The sequence below is a fragment of the Solanum stenotomum genome, chromosome 7 (genome assembly GCF_019186545.1).
Source record: "Solanum stenotomum isolate F172 chromosome 7, ASM1918654v1, whole genome shotgun sequence".
Classification (NCBI taxonomy): Eukaryota; Viridiplantae; Streptophyta; class Magnoliopsida; order Solanales; family Solanaceae; genus Solanum; species Solanum stenotomum.
The window spans coordinates 55,655,145-55,675,209 of record NC_064288.1 but is presented as its reverse complement, the minus strand read 5'-3'; the positions used below and the strand labels follow the sequence as shown (position 1 = coordinate 55,675,209).

The following is a 20,065-nucleotide window of genomic DNA, read 5'->3' as shown; positions in this document are numbered from 1 at the left end:
TAGAAAAGATCAATTCGATAAATAGTCAGTGTATACTTCATGTATTAGTTAACCTATATTCAACTTTTTAAATGTATCATTATGTATAATCAATGTATAGCTCAAATATGAATAAGCTAGATTCTGCTTTTGAATGTATCATAATGTATAGTTGATATATAGTCAATGTATACTTTCAATAACTTTTGGCTATTTTTATATAAATAATAACATGATTATATTTGTCGTAAACTAATTACTTTATTGTATGTATTTGAAACTATCCCTCTTTTTAATTACCAATTTATTAATGTATCAAATACAAAATATTTGCAAGGTTGATGCAATGAAAACTTATACGTATCATAATGTATAGTTAGTGTGTGGCCAGTGTATACTTCCAATGACTTTGGACTATTTTTATGTAAATAAAAACATGATTATATTTGTTGTAAACTAATTACTTTTATTGTATATATTTGAAACTGTCCCTTTTTTTTAGTTACTAATTTATTAATGTATCAAATACAAAATATTTGCAAGGTTGATACAATGAAAACTTACAAGATTTGTAGAAGGGGCACATTAATTTTTAAGCTGAGACATGAATTACAACAATAACATAGTATAATCTCACAAATGGAGTTTCAGGAAACTGGTTTGTACGCAATCTTAACCCAACATTGTGAAGTTAGTGAAGTTTCCGATAGACCTCGATGCAAATAAAATATATCAAAATCAAGTATGAGAAGAAAATAGTAGTAAATGAAAATACCTCTTTTTGACATATATTTTTTTGTTTAAAAAAAGCTTTGACAAAGAAGGTGCACCAAAAGCTCAAATTTAGAACTTTTTGGTCTCTTTACTCAAAAGACTTGGGCATCATTACAAAGAGAATCTACCCAACTAGGCCACTACAGTCAATATATAAACTTTATGCTTGATGCTAGTACTATTAAACTGCTCTTTAGATTCTCAAAGAGGCAACAAAGTTTCACTTTTTACATCGACGATCAGCTTGAACGCACCTCGACTAATGCACGAGGCCATTTTGTTTAGTGTCCAAGCATCAAATCATAGGTAATCCTGATTACCAAGGCTGAAGTAGATGAACTTACACCAAGTCTTGCAGCTAAGATTTGAATATGATACATCTAAACACATGTCTGAACCACAACAAGATATCCTAGGTTCCTAAACAAGCTAAAACAATGAATGCCCCAGCTAGCCAAACAAAAACACACTCTAAGTTACTAATGCCAGATTTCCGTCGAATTATCAATGAAGAAACATCAAACATGCTTTGAATAAAATTAGAATGCAATTGAAATTAAAGATGAGGAGCAGTTATGTGAATGAACAATGTCACTGCTTCGAACTGTAACATATTACTGGTTCAAACATCTAATGTGTGTCTCTGATCCCATCTTCATGCATTTGGATGATATTGAGGGACATGACATATATTCTCTGATATAACTAACATTGTGAAAGAAGCTGGTGACTACAGCTTAAGACTAAGCCGGGGACGTGATTTGAACTTGGAAGACGTTCATATTCCCAACCATATCTTTGAGAAGAAGTCCGTACCTCAAACATTTCAGCACAATGCAGTAATAAAGGAAAGGGAGGAGCCATATTTCTCGGGATACCTCATTAATCTACTTCAGAGTTTACTATCATACATCGATGAAGCAACATCATTTGCACACACTTCCCTATAGTCACTTATCCACCTTCCTGAGCAGCCAAGAGCAATATGATTCCTATACCAAGATAATGCATTCTATTGATGTCTGGGACAAGTCATCAAAGGCTTCATAAAGCTCATGTTGACTGAAAAACTGAAGTAAATTTTAAGAAAGAGGAAAACTATTTACCAGCTTGAACAACTGAAGTGAAGCAAAATGTGGTCAGCATGATCCAAGGACTCATGAAAGACCGACTTTGGCCTTTAGGTAAACTTAGCCACTTGGAGCTAAAGACTTATCCAACTTGTCTAAGGAAACAAGCTTGTACAATGAACCTTAATGAATCTGCAACCAATACAATGATTACAGGACTTGAAGTTAATATGATCGAAACAAACGAACCAACAAAAGTCAGAAGAACAAGACATACCTTCTGAGTTAGGGCTCAATGCATTCATCCAAGCTAACTTTAATTGAACTGAAATTAATGAAAACAGAAAACATGCTTGCAATCATGCAGATTTTTTCCCAAGCTACCTAACTTTATCCTTGTCCTTAGTTAAACTGAAGGTAGGGAAGGAGAACCGGGAGGTTGATTGATTATGCCCTCCAGTATGCATTCATAGTTCATGCACAAAATTTTCAGGTCAAGTGGATTCATACAAGAAACTTATATTAACTAGGATGATTTTACTATGTTAAGTTTTCAGTTAATTTACCAGCTAACAGCTACCCCTACCCCTATATCAAGTTCTTCTTTATCCCAATGATTTTGGCGTTTCTTGCATTGGAATTTTCATGTATTATAAGAAAAGAGAAATGAGGCTTATTGGAGTGAGCTTACAGTGTTGAAAAGGAAAATGGTGTGCACAGATAAATGTAACTGAAAACATTAATCTCACAGGTCAAAGGGTGGATGAACAACAACTTAATTGAGAGACAGCTTCAGAAACTTTAAAGAAGCAAATAACATATACATGGTCTGTATCCTGCTGACCAAGAAAAACCACTACTTCTGACATTAACTTAGTAAGATGGCTTTGATACAGTTAGAATTCTGTGTTGCATGTATCTAAGAGCAGAAATCAGCGATAATATATGAATACATTACTTAAGCCTTCTAGAGAACTGTATTAAGCTGGGAATTGTCCACAGTGTTTGAGTTGTAACTCATTAAAGAGATTATTTCGGAGATGGACCAAAAAATGAAACCATTATCAAACTGAGTGGACAAAATTAGACACCGATTACTATCATAGCAAGCAACTGATACAGTTTGATTCCTACTTTGTGGGACCTCTACTTTGGATGATTTCTTTATCCCCAGTATGTCCTTTTGGGGTATCTGCTATCTAGGACACTGCCAAGAGTAGCCAGTGCATCTTGGAATTTCCGGATTTTCAGGAAACCTTTAATCATAGTAACCTCACTGTCTGAGAAGTTTGCTTTCTTCATGATCATGCCAACAAGCTTAACTAGCGTGTCCTCCCTCGACAAAGAATACAGTCCTTCAGCCAGATTGTAGAATGAGGAAAATTCAGGTATGTGTCCTTTTTCCATCATCTCAACAGAAAAATCAACAGCTTCTTGAATCGGTCCCCCACCAGAAGAAAGACCACGAAAAACAATCTTATAAGATAAAGCATCAGGAGGATTAGCTGTTTCCTGCATTTCTCTAAAGAGTCTTACGGCTTCATTGGTTTTCCTCCGTCTGAAGATTGCTTGAATTACAGGATTATAGGCCTGAGGGGTCAAAATCATTCCTTTCATTTGAATACTCCTGAGGAGCTTGCTTGCAATCTCAACCCTACCTGCTTTACATAGTCCCTGTATTAAGGTCCCATACGTAACGATGTCTGGTTCACAGCCATTTGATGTCATGGTTTGCACAATGTCTGCAGCCTTTTTTATATCACCTGCTCTGCAGAAATGAGCGAGAATGGAATTGTACGTGAATTTGTCAGGCTTTAGTCCTTCCAGTATCATCTGGTCCATAAGCTGAGCAGCATCTTCTACTCTCTTGCTCTTACAGAGACCATCAATCAGAGTGTTATACGTGACCAGGTTTCTAGAAACCCCTTGTAGTTCCATCTGGTCGAAAATCTCTTCTGCTTCTTCAATTTTCTTATCTTTGCAGAAGCCATCTATCAGAGTATTGTATGTTATCACACTTCTTGCACAGCCACTCGATTCCATATCTTTGAGTAGGTTCAAAGCTTCACCTATTCTCCTTTTGGCACAGAGACAATCAATTAGGATATTATAAGTGAACTCGTCTGGCTGGCAACCTTTGTCCTTCATTTCTTCAAACATTTCCATTGCAACATTGAAATTGCCGGTAAAGCAGAGACCTTGTATAAGAGAATTGAAAGTGCAAACATCAGGTAAGAACCCTTTGTTCGTAAGAACACGAGCAAACTCGGTAGCTTCTTGGACTTGGTTCTCCTTACACAAAGCACTAATGATGGTGTTATAAGTGACTGTATTAGGTGTACAGTCCCTTACAAGCATCTGATTGAGAAGTTCCATAGCCTCTTGGACTTCACCAACTTCACAAAGCCCAGAAATCAAAATATTATAAGTATATACATCAGGATCAAACCCTTCCTGCAACATTAAATCCAAAATATCCAAGGCTTGGACAGCATGTCCTGCTTTGCACAAACCATTTATCAAAGTGTTGAACGTAAATTGGTCTGGAGAAAACCCTCGACTACACATATCTTGCACAAAGTTCAGAGCTTCATCAATCCTTCCTTCTTTACAGTACCCATGAATCAAAAGATTAACAGTAATATTACTTGCAAGACATTTAGCTGACACCATTTGATCCCTAATTCTCAATGCACCATCAAAATTCCCTTCCTCAATATAACCTTGCATTATCGTCGTAAAGGTCCTTTCATCCGGTACCAAACCGTGCATAGGCATTTCCTCCATCATCAAAATAGCAGGCCTAATCTGATGTGTCTTACACAAAGCTTTTATCAATATATTAAAAGTCGATACATCTGCCTTTACACCTTCATCCAACATTCTACTATGCACATTTTCAACAAATTTCAACTTATTCCCATCAACAAGAACATTCAACAACAAATTATAACTAAAAGTACCAGGCTTTACACCAAACTCATTCCACATCATATCAAGAACCTTAATAGCTTCATTATACAACTCAAATTTAGCATAACTTTCAATAAAGATAAAGAAAGTACCTTCAACTAATTCAACCTTCAATCTCTTCATATCATCCAATACCCCTTTCATTAAATCAAAAGATCCAACATTTCCAAGCTTCCTTAGAATCTCCTCGTATATAGACAAAGTGGGTGTGAAATGGGGTTGCTTAGAAGCCCATTTAAAGAGATGAAATGCTGAAGTTTCATCATTTTCTTGACGAAGGGTGTCGAGAAATTGCTTTGGAGTGAAATCTTGCAAGAGTTCTTTTGCTTTAGAAGGTAAAACAGTTGAAGAAATTCGTTCATGGCGAGATGAAAATGGGAGAGAGATGGGTTTAGGAGGATGAAATGGAGGAGGAAATGAAAAGGGGTTTGGTGGATTTTGAGATTGAGTCCATGGATGGCATTTGAGGAAGGAAGAGAAAGAGAAAGCCATTGAAGCAATTCAACAAACAGGTAGCATGCGGTGACACTAATTCAAGAATAGCTCAGTGAAGAAGAGCAGAGGCTTTGAGAACCAAAGATGCTAAGTGGATAAAAGTAACTCTTTCTCTTAACAAGGATTATAAATTGTTAGTTGATAAGATTAGTTTAAAATTGTCCAAGTGAGTTTAATCCTATGTACCAATAGAATATTATGCGTTTTCTATGTTGGATCTTGCAAAGAGAGAACGTGTTTTTTCCTCTGACTTTTTCTCTAATTCGCGGAGCAAAGAAAGCGGGTTGTTTAAGCGGGCTGGGGTGGAGGGAGAGATATTGTTGGCGGAGGAGATCAAGGAGAGGCCGATGGGAGAGAAAAATATTTGATTGTTTTGGAGCCTTAATTGAAATGTTTAAATGTAAAGATTATTAATCAATCTTAATTTTAAGAAATGTGTGTAATCTATTAGTATCTTAAATAATATACGGTATAAATTATTATTAGTTGTAATATATGTAATTATTTGAAAGTAGATGTATGACTAGTATATATGATAGCCGGTTTAGATTGGCTTAGACAATATAGTTTTTTTCAAAAATAACGCTTTGATACCATTTAATCATAATGTAATAATGTTCTAATACTACTTGATAAGAATCGTGTTTGTAATTTAAAATTTTAATGATAAAAAAAAATTCAACAACTTAGAACATCCTCAACTCCCTCTAATTACTCTCTAAATTCTATATATGAAGAAAAAATAAAGAACATCTCGAACTTTACTCTAATTTACCCTCTAAACTCTATATTAGGAGAACTATTACTCATCCTCTCTATTTCACTTTTTAACTTGTAGTTCTTCAAATTTAAAAGATCAAAATAAATCTACTCCAATAAATAAGGGGCTAATATAAAATGGATGTCCACATTAATATATTTTATGTTGTAGGAATATACTCACAACATATTATATGTTGTAAGATAAATATGCACATATTATATTATGTGTCATAAGATAAATATATACACAATATGTTAAGTGTTGTATATTAGTAACCATATAATATACTTGGAGCCCAAAGTATATACATGACAAAGATATCCATATATTACAATTGGTGCTCAACTATATACACTTATATATACCATTTCTTCTTGTAACAAAGATAGTAGCAAGAACAAGTGAAATTAAAATACTACACCTATTTTCTTATCCATTTTTTTTTTTGTTATCGTAGCATTTATATTTATTTTATAATACGAACAATTTTAACTTAAAACTTTTGATAATAATATAATAATGCTCTGATACCGCTTGATAATAATGCGACAATATTTTTAATAATACTTAATAAGAATTGTGTTAGTAATTCAAAATTTTGATTAAAAAAATTCAAGATCTTAGGTGAGAAAATGGGTCAAATGTTATAAAATGAATGTCCACATACATATATTTTGTGGTAACATACATTGTGTGTAAGATATAAATACACACATTATATAAAATGTTGTAAATTAGGTATCCATATAATACACTTGGTGCTCAAGCATATACATGGAAAATAGATATTCATGTAATATTCTTGAGGCCAAAGTATTTATATATGTATATATAGTATATACCTCTCTTCTTGTAACAAAAGTAAGAAGCAAGGTAAGAGTATGTGAAAACAAAAGCATTCAATAATAGAGAAAAGCTATAGCATAATTGTTGCAACAACTTCAACAATTGTTTAATTTATGATCAAAAGTACAGTTGAGAGGAGCTGACGAAAAAGCTGATAGTCATGACAGAGGTAAATGTGATGGGGTTGACAGCGATGACAAGTAAGAGGTGATTGTTGCAGCTGTGATAATGGCGATGATGATGGAAGAGAAGGTAAAGTTAATAGCGAAGGAGAAAATAGTGATGATTTCTGCGGCAAAAGGGTGGGTGGAAAGATAGGACACTTGTATAAATAATAAAATTTTAAAATTATTGTTATTAACGTTGATCTTATTAAGTTGTAACCTCTACTCAATAATTAAAATTTGTTTTAAAAAAATTGAAACTTTTTCATCTCCCTTTTTCCCAATTTAGGACCCATTTATCTATGAGAATTACTTTATATTTATTTATTTTTAATTTTTTTTTTTTTTACTATTTAGAGAAAAAAAACCGTGTTTGATTACAAATTGTCCATTTTTAAAAATCTAACTTGGAATTTATTCTAAATTTGAAAAAGTGGCCTACGTCTCCGACCCATCTTTCCAACTCACTTCCAATCATTAAGAATAATTTAATTTCAATTTTTGCTCTAATTTTGATTATTCCTTTCTTCTATCATCCACCAACTAGTGTAATTATTCAACTCCATTGCTATCACTTTCTATGTGATAAAATTCCAAAATGCAACTAGTTGTGCATGTCTCCAAGCAATCTTTCATCTTTTCGATCAATTGATCGAGAAATGCATATTTCACGAAAAGAGTTAATCATACAATATAGAAGAATTATTTTGAAGAATAACTAGTTTTTTTATTATTATTAATTTTTTTATAGGTCTTTATAATAAAACTTAAAAATTAATGAAGTGTAATAACATATAATACCTTGTATATGCGATCGAATACTTAATACATACTGTCGTTTAAATTTTTTGTAATGCTATAAATACAAACCCCTACTATTAAATGGGTGCACACAAATTTTTCATTAGTAGTCGCGGAATGACGTCAACAACATACTCGTGTAAACCCACAAGTAAAGTATGAGAAAGATAAGATGTACGCAAATTTCATCTCTACTTTACTTTTATGGGGTAGAGAGATTGTTTTTGATAAACTCTCAACAAGGCAAATGTGACTAAGATTCTTCACTTCCCTTGTATCATTATGTTTGAGAAAAAAAAGATCAAATTTTTGAAGGAAAAAACACTGTAAAATGCTCATGAACTTCTCTTGACAACTACTTATAAACTACAATTAAATCAAAATATACAAACTTGCTAATTATAACATCAATTAGCTTTGTTTGTATCCATTCCAAAACAAGAATCACAAAGTAAAGTGTCAAAAGAAGATTTTGGAAAACAATCTAAAATGTACCCTCTATCCCTCAGAAATGGATACATATTAGTTTATAGAATCAAGCTACTAGTTGAAAACTTGGAACAAAAAAAGTAACAAATTACATCATATATCAAATACCAGAAAACTTGTTCATTAAAAAGTACATATACTGTAGAGCACTTGGCAACCAATATACCAAGAATCTGTCACACTGTAAATATTTCCTTAAAGGAAAAAAAAGATGATTGCATTAGGAGTTTTCACTTCTTATAAGGTCCATCTGATACCTATTCAGTCGATATCTAGTTGGCGCGGCTCTTAATAACATCAAGTCCCATTTCGGTTGGGTCGGTTGCTTGCAACTCAACCTGAATTCCATCAAGCTCTCTCTTGAATCTTTCCTTTGTACTGGCATAGATCATCTTGCTTCTCACTCTTGCTGTGTCAGGGGACCTTGAAGAGAAGAAAACGAAAAAAAAACACGTTGAGACAAAAAACAATTTAGTTTAAAATGGTTATGAACATTGAGAATACTACCATGCAATGAAAAAGATCCTGCTTTTCTGGCAATTCTCTGCAGTGACGAAATCAAAATCATAGACAGCATATCGACATTCATTATCAGGAAGACACGCAGTGAAATCCTCGTAACTTTGGGCTGGCTCACCAACCTTTTCAACCACAACCTGCTTTTGTTTCTCCTCTATCTTAAAAACAATGAAGCGGTGAGTTCTTTTTGCTTTCAGCTCCAAGAACCTTAACTTGCAGTCATCATGCACAGCCATCCCGGACGCTGCATTAGCCTATACAATAACCAAAATCCTCTGTTTGTGTTAGAACTTGTTCAATGTTTAATCAATCACAAGATTTTGAAGTAAAACGGTTCAATACTTCTCATCGAATTACATCAAAAGAGACCATCACAATAAATCTCCATTGTTCTCCATTCATCAATCAAGAGACACGACTCATGAGCAACAACACTAAATGTGTACTAGGTTTCATTCACGGAAATTAATGCTGTCACATTGGTCTGCAGCAGCGGAGTTTATCCTTGTCGTAACATAGCTTTCTAAGCTGTCCTAAACGAGCTCTGAACGCAAACAAGAGTAACTCCTGCATTCAGGGTAATGACTGGAAGGGGGACAGGTGGAGAGTCAAGTTTCAAGTGAATCTTGGCAGCGGATGAGCACAAGCAGGTAAACAGCTCATACAACATTTGTTTTCTCTGTCACCTCACCTACTTTAGTATCAAATAGGACACAAACTGATCGTTACATAGGAAGACTACATCATGACTTAACATTTTTTATTCTAAAGAAATGGACCTTGGGTCTAACTCAACACCAAAAACTCCCAAGACCATATAAAGAGACCTATTAACCCTTCGTGAGCCAATGCGAGACTCAGAAAAAACCACGCACCCAGGACTGGACATCTGGCGGACAATACAAGATTTAGGTATCAGTGACACTTCTCATTGGTTTAGAACTATGTATCAATGTCAAAAGAGTGGTGGCAGCAGATTACTCTTCCAGAAACAATTGTCAATTATCATCAGCTAGAAATTTGAAAAAAGAAATGATCTTTCATTGGTCCAATTGATCTAATTCGGGTCCATTCTTATTCATATATTCCTCCAATACACGGCAGCCAAGTAATAGAAAAAGAAAATCCAAATGCAAAAAAAATCTTAAACATGCATTAGATCAAAAGAGTACAACTCCATAAACTCCCCTTAGATAGTAAATCATACTGTTTTCTCAAATTTCGTACTCAGCAGATCAAGAAAATCATCACACATTGGATCGACGGAATACCTACTAATTAAACACTTAATCTGAGCTGAACCCACATAAAATTAACCAAAATTTTCAATTATAACAACTGCTGAACTGCCTGTACTAATCAAATACTCGGATCAACCCATAAGTTCACAAGATTTCAAGCTGAAGTAACCCCAAAGATTCCATAAAGATCAGTTTCTTTAGCCAATACCCATATTTACTCATCACGTCAATCATAGATCAAAAACTAAACCATTTACAAAATCTTCTACTAACACACCAAAAAAAAAAAAAGTTAACCAGGAAGATCAACAATGAAATTTCCATAAAGATCACTTGTTTAGCCAACACCCATATAAATCATCTAATCAGATCAATCACAGATTAAAAACTAAACCCATTTACCAAATCTTTCTACTAAAACAGACAGACACACACCAAGATAAACAAAGCAAAACAAGAAGAAAACCAACAGTGAAATTTCCATAAAGATCACTTTTTTTAGCCAATACCCATATAGATTATCTAATCAGATCAATCAAACACTAAACCCATTCACAAAATCTCTCTACTAACACACACACACAAAACAGGAACATCAAAGCAAAACAAAAAGAAACTAACAGAGATATTCCCATAAAGGTCAGTTTTTTAGCTAACACCTATATAGATTATCCAATCAGATCAATCAAACACTAAACCATTCACAAAATCTCTCTACTAACACACACACACAACAGGAAAAACAAAGCAAAACAAGAAGAAAACCAACAGTGATATTTCCATAAAGATCAGTTTTTTAGCCAACACCCATATAGATTATCTAATAGGATCAATCAAAAACTAAACCCACTCACAAAATCTCTCTACTAACACACACACTACCAAAAACAAAGCAAAACAAGAAGAAACCAACAGCGAAATTTCCATAAAGATCACTTTTTTTACCAACCCCCATATAGATTCTCTAATCAGATCAATCAAAAACTAAACTTATTCACAAAATCTCTCTACTAACACACACAACTAAGAAAAACAAAGAATAACAAGAAAAAACCAACAGTGAAACTTCCATAAAGATCAGTTTTTTAGCCAATACCCATATAGATTAACTAATCAGATCAATCAAAAACTAAACCCATTCACAAAATCTCTCTACTAAAACACACACACACACACAACAAGAATTAACAAAACAAGAAGAAATCAACAGTGAATTTAAAATGCAAGAAAAGCAAAAGGGGTTGAAAATTGACTCACCATTTTGATTGTATTTGAAAATTCAAAGAGATTGAAGAAGGGTTCAAGGTTCAATAAGAAAGGGATGTTTTATGTGAAATATAAAGACTAGAGGAGCTCTTCTTCTTCTTAATAAAGGTGGCTTCTCAATGGAAGGGAATTTTTATTGTGTGGTTGTCGTACACAGTAACTATTGTGTGTGTGAGTGAGTGGAGAATAAAATTTTACTAATCACATGACTTGGCGCCGCGTATTTTTCAATTTAGCCGTCGGCTTAAGCTTAAGCTGCTGACCGACGACTACATTCCAACCTCACTTTTATTCACTCAAATTACGGTCTGTTTCGATAACACCTAAACATAAGTTATTTGAGGATTAAAACACAATTTACCGATAGCCGATAGGTTTAAGAAATAATCAATACATTAAACTTTTAAATTTTGATTGGTAAATGATTAGTGAAAGGTAAAACATTCTAATTTTTCAAAATTAGTAGTTTAAAAAGTCAAAGTTGTTAATTGAGTATTTTTGTTACTATTAATCTATTTGGATATGCTTTACTTTTAAGTTGAGACTCTATATATTCTAGTGATGTAGCCATATGTAATAAATAGTGATCAGTTAAACAATTTTTGTCAAAAAAATTGTAATATGTATAAAAAGCTAGATGAAATAATTCGATCAATTTATTTTTGATACGTATATATTATGTCTTGAACATTTTCTAAAAACTTTATTACTATCATATTACTTGTGGAATTAAAGTGCATTTGTTGTTATTATTATTGTATTTCTAACTAAATATTCATATTTACTCTGAAATTCCAATAAAAAATTGTATCACATCACATAAAATCCGTTAAAAAAAGAAACATTTTTTATTAAGAACTTGTTTTCATTCCCGTTACTTTGATAGTGGTTAATTTACTATTAACACTGTCATTATAAGTTGTTTGAATTATTGTATTTTTTTTTGTTATTTATTTATTTATTTTATTTGTATAGAGTATTATATATTCTTTACAATATGGCTTCGCTTGAAAGAGCAAGCTGAGCTAAAAGGAATATATTCCCTTTTTACTATATTTAAAAACTTAATTAGGAGTATATGATTACTTTTGTTTGTTTTTTTTTTTTTCTTCTTCTTTTTCTTATTATTTTTTTTAAAAAAATGTCAATTTGAGTAACAGATTGGAAAGTAAATGCCACAAAGAGATGGGTCCATATAGAATCTTTTTTTGCATTTGTCTGCGTTAATCCCACGCTATCTGATTTATTTTTTTATTTTTTATTTTCATTTATTTATTGTGTCCACAAAATTATATTAAAATTATATGGAAAAAGAATTAAATAGTAGTAGTGCAACTCAAGAAAAGTGGGTGAATTAATATGAATTGTAATTGGATGGTTGAGACTTGAGATCACGCCACTCTTGATCAGAGATCATGGTTCGAATTTTGAAAATGAAAAGAATCATATTAAGAATGACTTTCCGAAAAATAGATCGTACAGTGCATAAATTCAAATTTAATCGAAGACTAATATAAATATCGAATATTGAGCGGAAAAAAAAAGTGGGTGAAATAGTAGCAGTGCAACTCAAGAAAAGACATTATATTTGTTTTCTTTAGAAATTAAGGTAACATTTGGTTGGGAGTACTTGAAAAATAAATCTCGGCTATAAAATATAACATTATTATAATTGATTTCATTTATCACAAAGAACTTAATATTATTCACAATTTCTTTTGTACTATTCTTTCTTTTTTTGGGTAACTAATACCCCATAAATTATACAAGAAATAATGTGTTATGTAGTGTATTATAATTAAAATTTGGAATTAAATGGGGGATTAATAATACATGAATTGAAATAATTAAATGAAAAAAATAACCATTCATATAGTAGCCATTATTTTATTTAGTTAACAACATAATTTAAAATATATAGTGCATGATAATTTGATTGCAACAAACCAAATAAGCAATAAAAAATAATTTGTACAATTACAGTCCACAAATTATATTTTCTCCATCTCTTGTTATTATATTATAAACTTTGTATACGATTTTCTCGAGTTAGGGTTGTATCTGAAATAAACTCTCTTTAACTCAGTAAATTAGAATTATGTATATTCTATATTCTTTAGACTTTGACCATGAAACACAATAGTATATTATTATTATTATCAAGCATCTTATAATTTTTCCCTTTTTATTAAACAATAAATAAAATTTCCATTACAAATATAGATTAATGGAAGCTTAAATAAATCTTCAAAAAGTTTTGCAATTGCAAAGCACTATTGGAGGTTTTTCTTGGTCAAAGGAGACGCAAAAAAAATAAATGAAAGAGCTTAAATATATATCTTATTTGTGAAAAGAGGAAATAAGTAGTGTTATTGGACTCGAATCCACGTCTTATATGGTAAAATAACTAGTAGAAATTCCAAATTTAAATTGAAATGGTTAGATAATATTATTATGGAATAATAACATTATTAATTCTTTAATTATTGAAATTTTTTAATTTTAGTCTTTTTAAAGCAATATACAAGTTATACATAATATATGAATAATTACGCAATGAAACGATTAATAATTACAATAAATTTGTACATATTCACAAGTAAAATAAAAAAAATGTGTATATACTAATTAAAAGTTAATTATATTTAATCCGATATCAGAATAACTAAAAATCAAATTTTACTAATAACCTATTGAACAAAAATTATCTTAACCTTAGTCTAAAATATAAATAATAATATGAAAACACAAATTTCATTATTTCTGTATACATATATATTAAATTTTGTTGAAATATAAATACTAGTCCTAAAAAAATAGTGATATTTGTGGATCCATTCATGAATGCCTTTTGGCTAAGCATTGGTAATTCCAGCAATACATGTTAGGAGGACCACAATTAACAGGTCACTCTTTGCCTCTTTGAAAATGACTTTCAAAAAAAAGTTATTTTATTGTTTATTTTGGGTTCGATCGTTATATTATTTGTTGTTATTGATATCTTTTTCATTATATACTTAATTTTTTAATATATTTTAATACTTGATTGGATGACTTAATTATCAGAAACACCTCTCAATATTCTTGCATGCATAACACTTTCTTCTGACTCTACTAATAGAATTATATTGGGTATATTATTGTTGTTGTATCGTTTCAAAACAAAAAAGGTTATTTTGTTGTTTATTTGGGTTCGATCGTTATATTATTTGTTGTTGTGATTGATCTAGATTATTTTCTCTGTTTACTTGATATTTTTTGATATGTTTTACTTGAATCGATGATGTATCAAAAACAAACGCATGTGTTCACACCACTTTATTCAAACTCTACTAATAGAATTACATCATATGTACTATTATATTGTTGTTGTATCATTTCAAAGCATTGTTATTGGTATTTGAATGAAGCTCTAAATAAGAAAACCAACGATTATAGTGAAATAGTTGAAATCATTTCATTCGGAAATAGTCTTTATATTTTCATAAAGTAGGGTAAAGTCGTGTATACACCATTCATCTTAGACTCTACTTGTGAGATTACATAAAGTATGTCGTTGTTGTATCATTTCAAACAATAATAATATATATTTTCTTACTCGGATGAAATTATTAATAAGAGATCAACAAAGATTATAGTGAAATAATTAAGATCCATTCATTCAGAAACAACATTTTGTACTTTCATGAGGTAGGGATAAGATTACACTATTGTTAATGAATAAGATTTTCTCATACCTAATCAAATATTCCGAATTCAAGTTTTAAACATAAAAAATTATATATATAAAAAAAATCTCATTAAATAATTTTATATAATATGAATCTGAATTAATCGAATCAGTATTCAAAAAATTAGGTAATTTAACAGGATAAGAGAATGGAAAAGAAGTAAATGTTGCTTGACGTTATGAAATGCTCTTACATATAACAGAAAATATGGGCAGCTTACATAAAATTAGGTCAAGTTGAGTTTGTCAAGATTCTTGTACATTTAATTAGCAATAACAAAATTAGTTCATGAAATTATAATTTATTTAATTTTGAACTGGTTATTAATTCATTCTTAGTTTAGTCTATTTTAAACTAACTTATTTTTATCTATCGAAAATTGAGTTGATATCTGATTCAAATTGATTTATGAAAAACAATGGAATTAAAACTTAGTAGGAATTGGACAAATTGGATTTTAACCTGTATTTTTAGCTCATATCAGTCTCGTCCATTTATTAACTCAATCTATTTTGACATGTCTAGATTCTATCCAATCTGCACATTTATCATGTCTACATTTAACCATATACGATATTTTATTGAATTTATGGGGAAATTAAAAGTGTATATATTTGTATAAAAGTGTATCATTGTTGTGTGAAAGATATTAACATTGTATAAAAACGTGACATATAGTTAGCTATTGAGACAAACTTCAAATTTTGTAGATAACCTCCTTATACTATTTCCAACAAATTGAAACAATACCTACTTTAAAATTCTCAAAAAAAAAAATAGATTTGAAATTCTTCAAGTTTGTTCAGCAATTGTGTTCATCGTATGTAATTTGATTTTCACCATTTAAATCTTATATAATTATTATTTTAATCATGGTTTTTTTAATTACAAAAATTTAGAAATATAAGAACATGATAATGCACTTCCTTTGAAGCATACACAAATATGAATCTCCTTTGGATCTATAGAAAAAATTCAAAATATAAAATTTCTTTTAAAAGTTCAAAATATAAAATTGTAATATCACAAACAATCAGGGAGAGTTGTGTAATTGCCTCCTTAATTGTAGTGGTTTCTGTAAGTTCTCTTTTTTCTTTTTGGGTTTACTTTGGATGGCTAGTATTTGTGTTGGAGTCTGATTAAATTCAAATTTACACATTATAATGCCTATTTCTAGAGGCGGTGCTTCCAGTAAGATTTTTTTCCGTTTTCAAAAGCTCGAATATGAGACGTTTAATACAGAACGAAAGGAATCTCAACCATCCCATTACATCTTATATCCAACTTTTGGACGATTTGATGTAAATTTAATGAGGTTCTAAATGAAATGCAAATTGAACTTCTAGGTTGAAGAATAGATTTATGTATATCATATATACGTTACGTATATAACATTTATACAATACTGATGCACATGACATACGTAGGATTTATACAATATATACAAATAACTTATAATGATATACATGTGACATACACAGTCAAATACTTCTCCTATTCTTTTATGCATTGTTCTCAAACAAAAAATGTAATTGTCCATTGTGATTTTGCTCCGTTATTTGAGTTCGTTTGAGTTCTGTAATTTGCATTGCCATGCGATTACATAAATGTTTTTTCATTTTATCTTGGGAAGAAATAATCAAATTCTTTGCAACAATGGGAGGTTATAATTTCTTAAGGACACACTTTATTGAATATTTACTTTGACATAATTATGACGTTTATAGTCTTCAAAATTAATCACTATTAAAAATAAAATAATTAATTTTATCTTAAATTTCTAAATAACAAATATTTTGATAGGAAAAGTTTTTTTTTTAGAAAATTCTTGTCAAAGTCACGTCCAAATGCAAGTACCATCTTAATCTAATTCAGATATTTAAAAAAAAAAAAAGAAAGAAAAAAAAGAGAGAGAGAGAGAGATTCAATGTACCTTGTGAAAAAACACAACTGAAAAAAACCAAGAAAATACAGTACCAAAATCTCAATTAACAATTTTCGTTAAAAGGTCTCAGGTTCGAGTTCCTTTGATATGGAGTCTTCTTTGTTAGGAAGTGCTTTATTCCTAAAATGTGAACTTTTCAATGCGAATATAAATTTAGTCAGACTTCAATGTGGATATCGGACACCAAACACTGGGTGAGATCCAAAAAAATATATTCTATTTTGTACTTGTTGCTTGACTTTCTTTCTATTCTACGTTTACTTTTACTTGTCTATTTTTTCATTTTGCATATTTCTTGAAAATAATAATTAATATAAATATTTTATCATAAGAATCATATTAATTGATATATAATTTTATATTTTGAGAAACAAACAATTAACATAAATGGTAAAATATTTATTTTTTAAAAATATTTTCTTGATCAGTTAAAAGTAACTAGTAAAAATAAAAATTCATATTTAAAATACTTAATAAGTAAAAATTAACGGAGGAAGTAAAACTCAGATCAATCTCTGTCAACTTACCATAAATTAGTAAATTACAATAATCAAAAACAATTTCTTTAATTTGAGCAGCATTCACGAAGAAGATAAAACAGACAAAAAAGATTAAACAAAATCATGTCATTTTTGTTCACGATGTTGACTTTACTATCATTAATTGTTACTGTCCCATTTTCATGGATGCAATGAATTTGATCTATATATTTCTTTAACATTCGACTATTCTAAATTATTTTTTTTGGACGGAGATGGATCTAAGATTTGAAAGTTTAAGAAATCAAATAATTTGGGGGATTTAAGAGGGCGTGAGGATCACTTTTCCTGGTTCGCTATTTTAAATTTTTACTTATTACTTTTAACGTATCAAGAAAATATATAATTTTTTATTTTACTTTCAATATTTTTCAAAATATAGCATCATACATCAATTAATATGAATATTTAGGTAAAATACTTATATTATTTCTTAAGATACCTATAAAATTTAAAATGAATAAGTGAAAATGAACGAAGAGAGTAAATCATTTAACAAAGAAGTGTTGATAAACATTTTATGGTATGTGTTCAACAGAAAATCAAATTAGATTATTTTTAGATATTTGAAAAATTTTCGAAAAGTTAAGTAACAATCCTTCTTATAGATCTTAAAATATTGGTCAAGGTTCATATAATTTGACTCTAAAAAAATGAAATGTGACAAAATAAAAATGACGGGGAGAAGCACCTTTTTTTAAGTAATTAACAATTGTTATGTTTTCACCACTGTTCTCTCCTTCTTTGTATTTGAATTTTTTATACTTGAGTCAACGAATCTTTCAAAAATAATCTCTTACTCTATAAAATAGTCATAAAATTTACGTAAATTCTACCCTTCCAAAATCACTTATGAAATTTTATTAAATATATCATTATTATAATTTTAAAAAAAGGATTATTTATCTCTCATTTGGTCATAGATTTAAAGTTATTTTAAATTTTTGAAAATTATTTTTGGACATATATTTATTATAAGAAAGTTACAAATTTCCAAAAATGGTCATGAACTAATTTGTAAGAACCTTTTAAAATTTATGTTAGAAAATTTATAATCAAACGCTAACTCGATTTCTTTCACTACACCCTTCCTATATATAGAGAGATAGTCAACAACTACTTTTCTGCTTATCTAAACAACACACACAGAGAAAAAAAATCGAAAAAATGTCTACAGAAAGGGCAAATCGCCATCAAAGGAGGCCATCTCAGAGCTTCAATTTTGTTTTGCCGGAGAACATTTCGTTAACTGATCCGGTGGCCGCCGATTCCGACAATGGCGCCGGCGAGCAAAATAAGGTTGTTACGCCGCCGCCTGCAAATTCGAAATCTGGACTCGGCCGTACTGCTAGCGGAGTTTCATTGCCGCCGCTGCCGGCGGAGACGTCGTCGGAGAAGGAGGGAACGTCACGACGTCAAGGATGAAATTAATTTTTATTTTTAGTTAATTACTTTGTGTTTTTTTGCTTTGTGATCAGTTGATAATCTACATGAATCTTTTTTATTAATTTTTATTAATAAAAAAGTACTTTTTAAATTTATGTGTTTTAAGTTTGGTGTATGTTATTTTTTTCCTAGCCAAAAGATGGAAGAAAATAGAAAGATATTTTCCGTAACTCTTTGATTCTAACATTCACCTATACGTTTAGGCAATCGTTTGACTATAAGAATTATTTACGTGTTTTCTGAACAATTTTTTTTATATTGTTTTGAAAATAGTGTTTGGTTGTAAAATTTTCAAAATCGGAGTTGAATCTGAATTTGAAAGAGCTCCAAACTTATTTTTTTCTATTTTGACTTGGCACGGAGTTTAAGAAATTAAAGAAAATTTTTGAATTTTGTGGTTCTAAAATACAGTTATGTCAAATGTACAAAATTGTTCTTGATCTTTTGGTCTTAAACATGTCATTGGAAAGCTAAAAGTAAAATGTTATCAAAAATAGAAAAGAGATCATTCTTCTTGAAACTGACTAAAAAAAAAAAGAAGGTCATTCTTTGTGAAACGGAGGAGTATATAATAAAACATAACTCAATTTCATAAAATTTAAATAAAACAAGAAATATTTAAAATTTATGATCAAGTGCCACTATTCAGAGATAATCTAATATAGTACCCACACTTTAATTTTGAAATCATAACTACAACTTTTTAAAAACTTCTATTCAATCAAATTAAGACACGTAAAATATTTCTTTTTTCGAAAGGTGAATTTAGGAGTGACTCATGCAAAACATGTCATAAAGTTTGGTCCCTCTATCTCTTAATGGGTCAAGAATTGTCGGCCCATTTCATAGTTTGCCCATCCAAGCCCATACTTTGTGTGTGGATGATTTGCACAAATATGATAATTTTCGGTCAAATTTAAACTGTTTGACTCTCAAAAAATGAAAAGGGTCACATAAATTGATAAACTGTTTTAAGTTTGGTGTATGTTATTCTTTTCTAGCCAAAAGATGGAAGAAAATATAA

General features: G+C 30.4%; 2 protein-coding genes across 2 annotated transcripts; both read right to left on the bottom strand.

Moving 5' to 3' along the window:
* Positions 1-2,667: 2,667 nt before the first annotated feature.
* On the bottom strand, positions 2,668-5,417 carry LOC125870752 (pentatricopeptide repeat-containing protein At3g53700, chloroplastic). The gene has a single exon (XM_049551257.1). The coding sequence runs from the start codon at positions 5,286-5,288 to the stop codon at positions 2,988-2,990; it is 2,301 nt and encodes a 766-aa protein (XP_049407214.1). The 5' UTR covers positions 5,289-5,417; the 3' UTR covers positions 2,668-2,987.
* A 2,944-nt stretch (positions 5,418-8,361) lies between these two features.
* Positions 8,362-11,521, bottom strand: LOC125870743 (actin-depolymerizing factor 1). Its single transcript, XM_049551247.1, has 3 exons — positions 11,372-11,521; positions 8,862-9,127; positions 8,362-8,777 (listed from the first exon to the last, which is right to left on the bottom strand). The coding sequence occupies exons 1-3, from the start codon at positions 11,372-11,374 to the stop codon at positions 8,627-8,629; spliced, it is 420 nt and encodes a 139-aa protein (XP_049407204.1). The 5' UTR covers positions 11,375-11,521; the 3' UTR covers positions 8,362-8,626.
* Between the last annotated feature and the right edge of the window lie 8,544 nt (positions 11,522-20,065).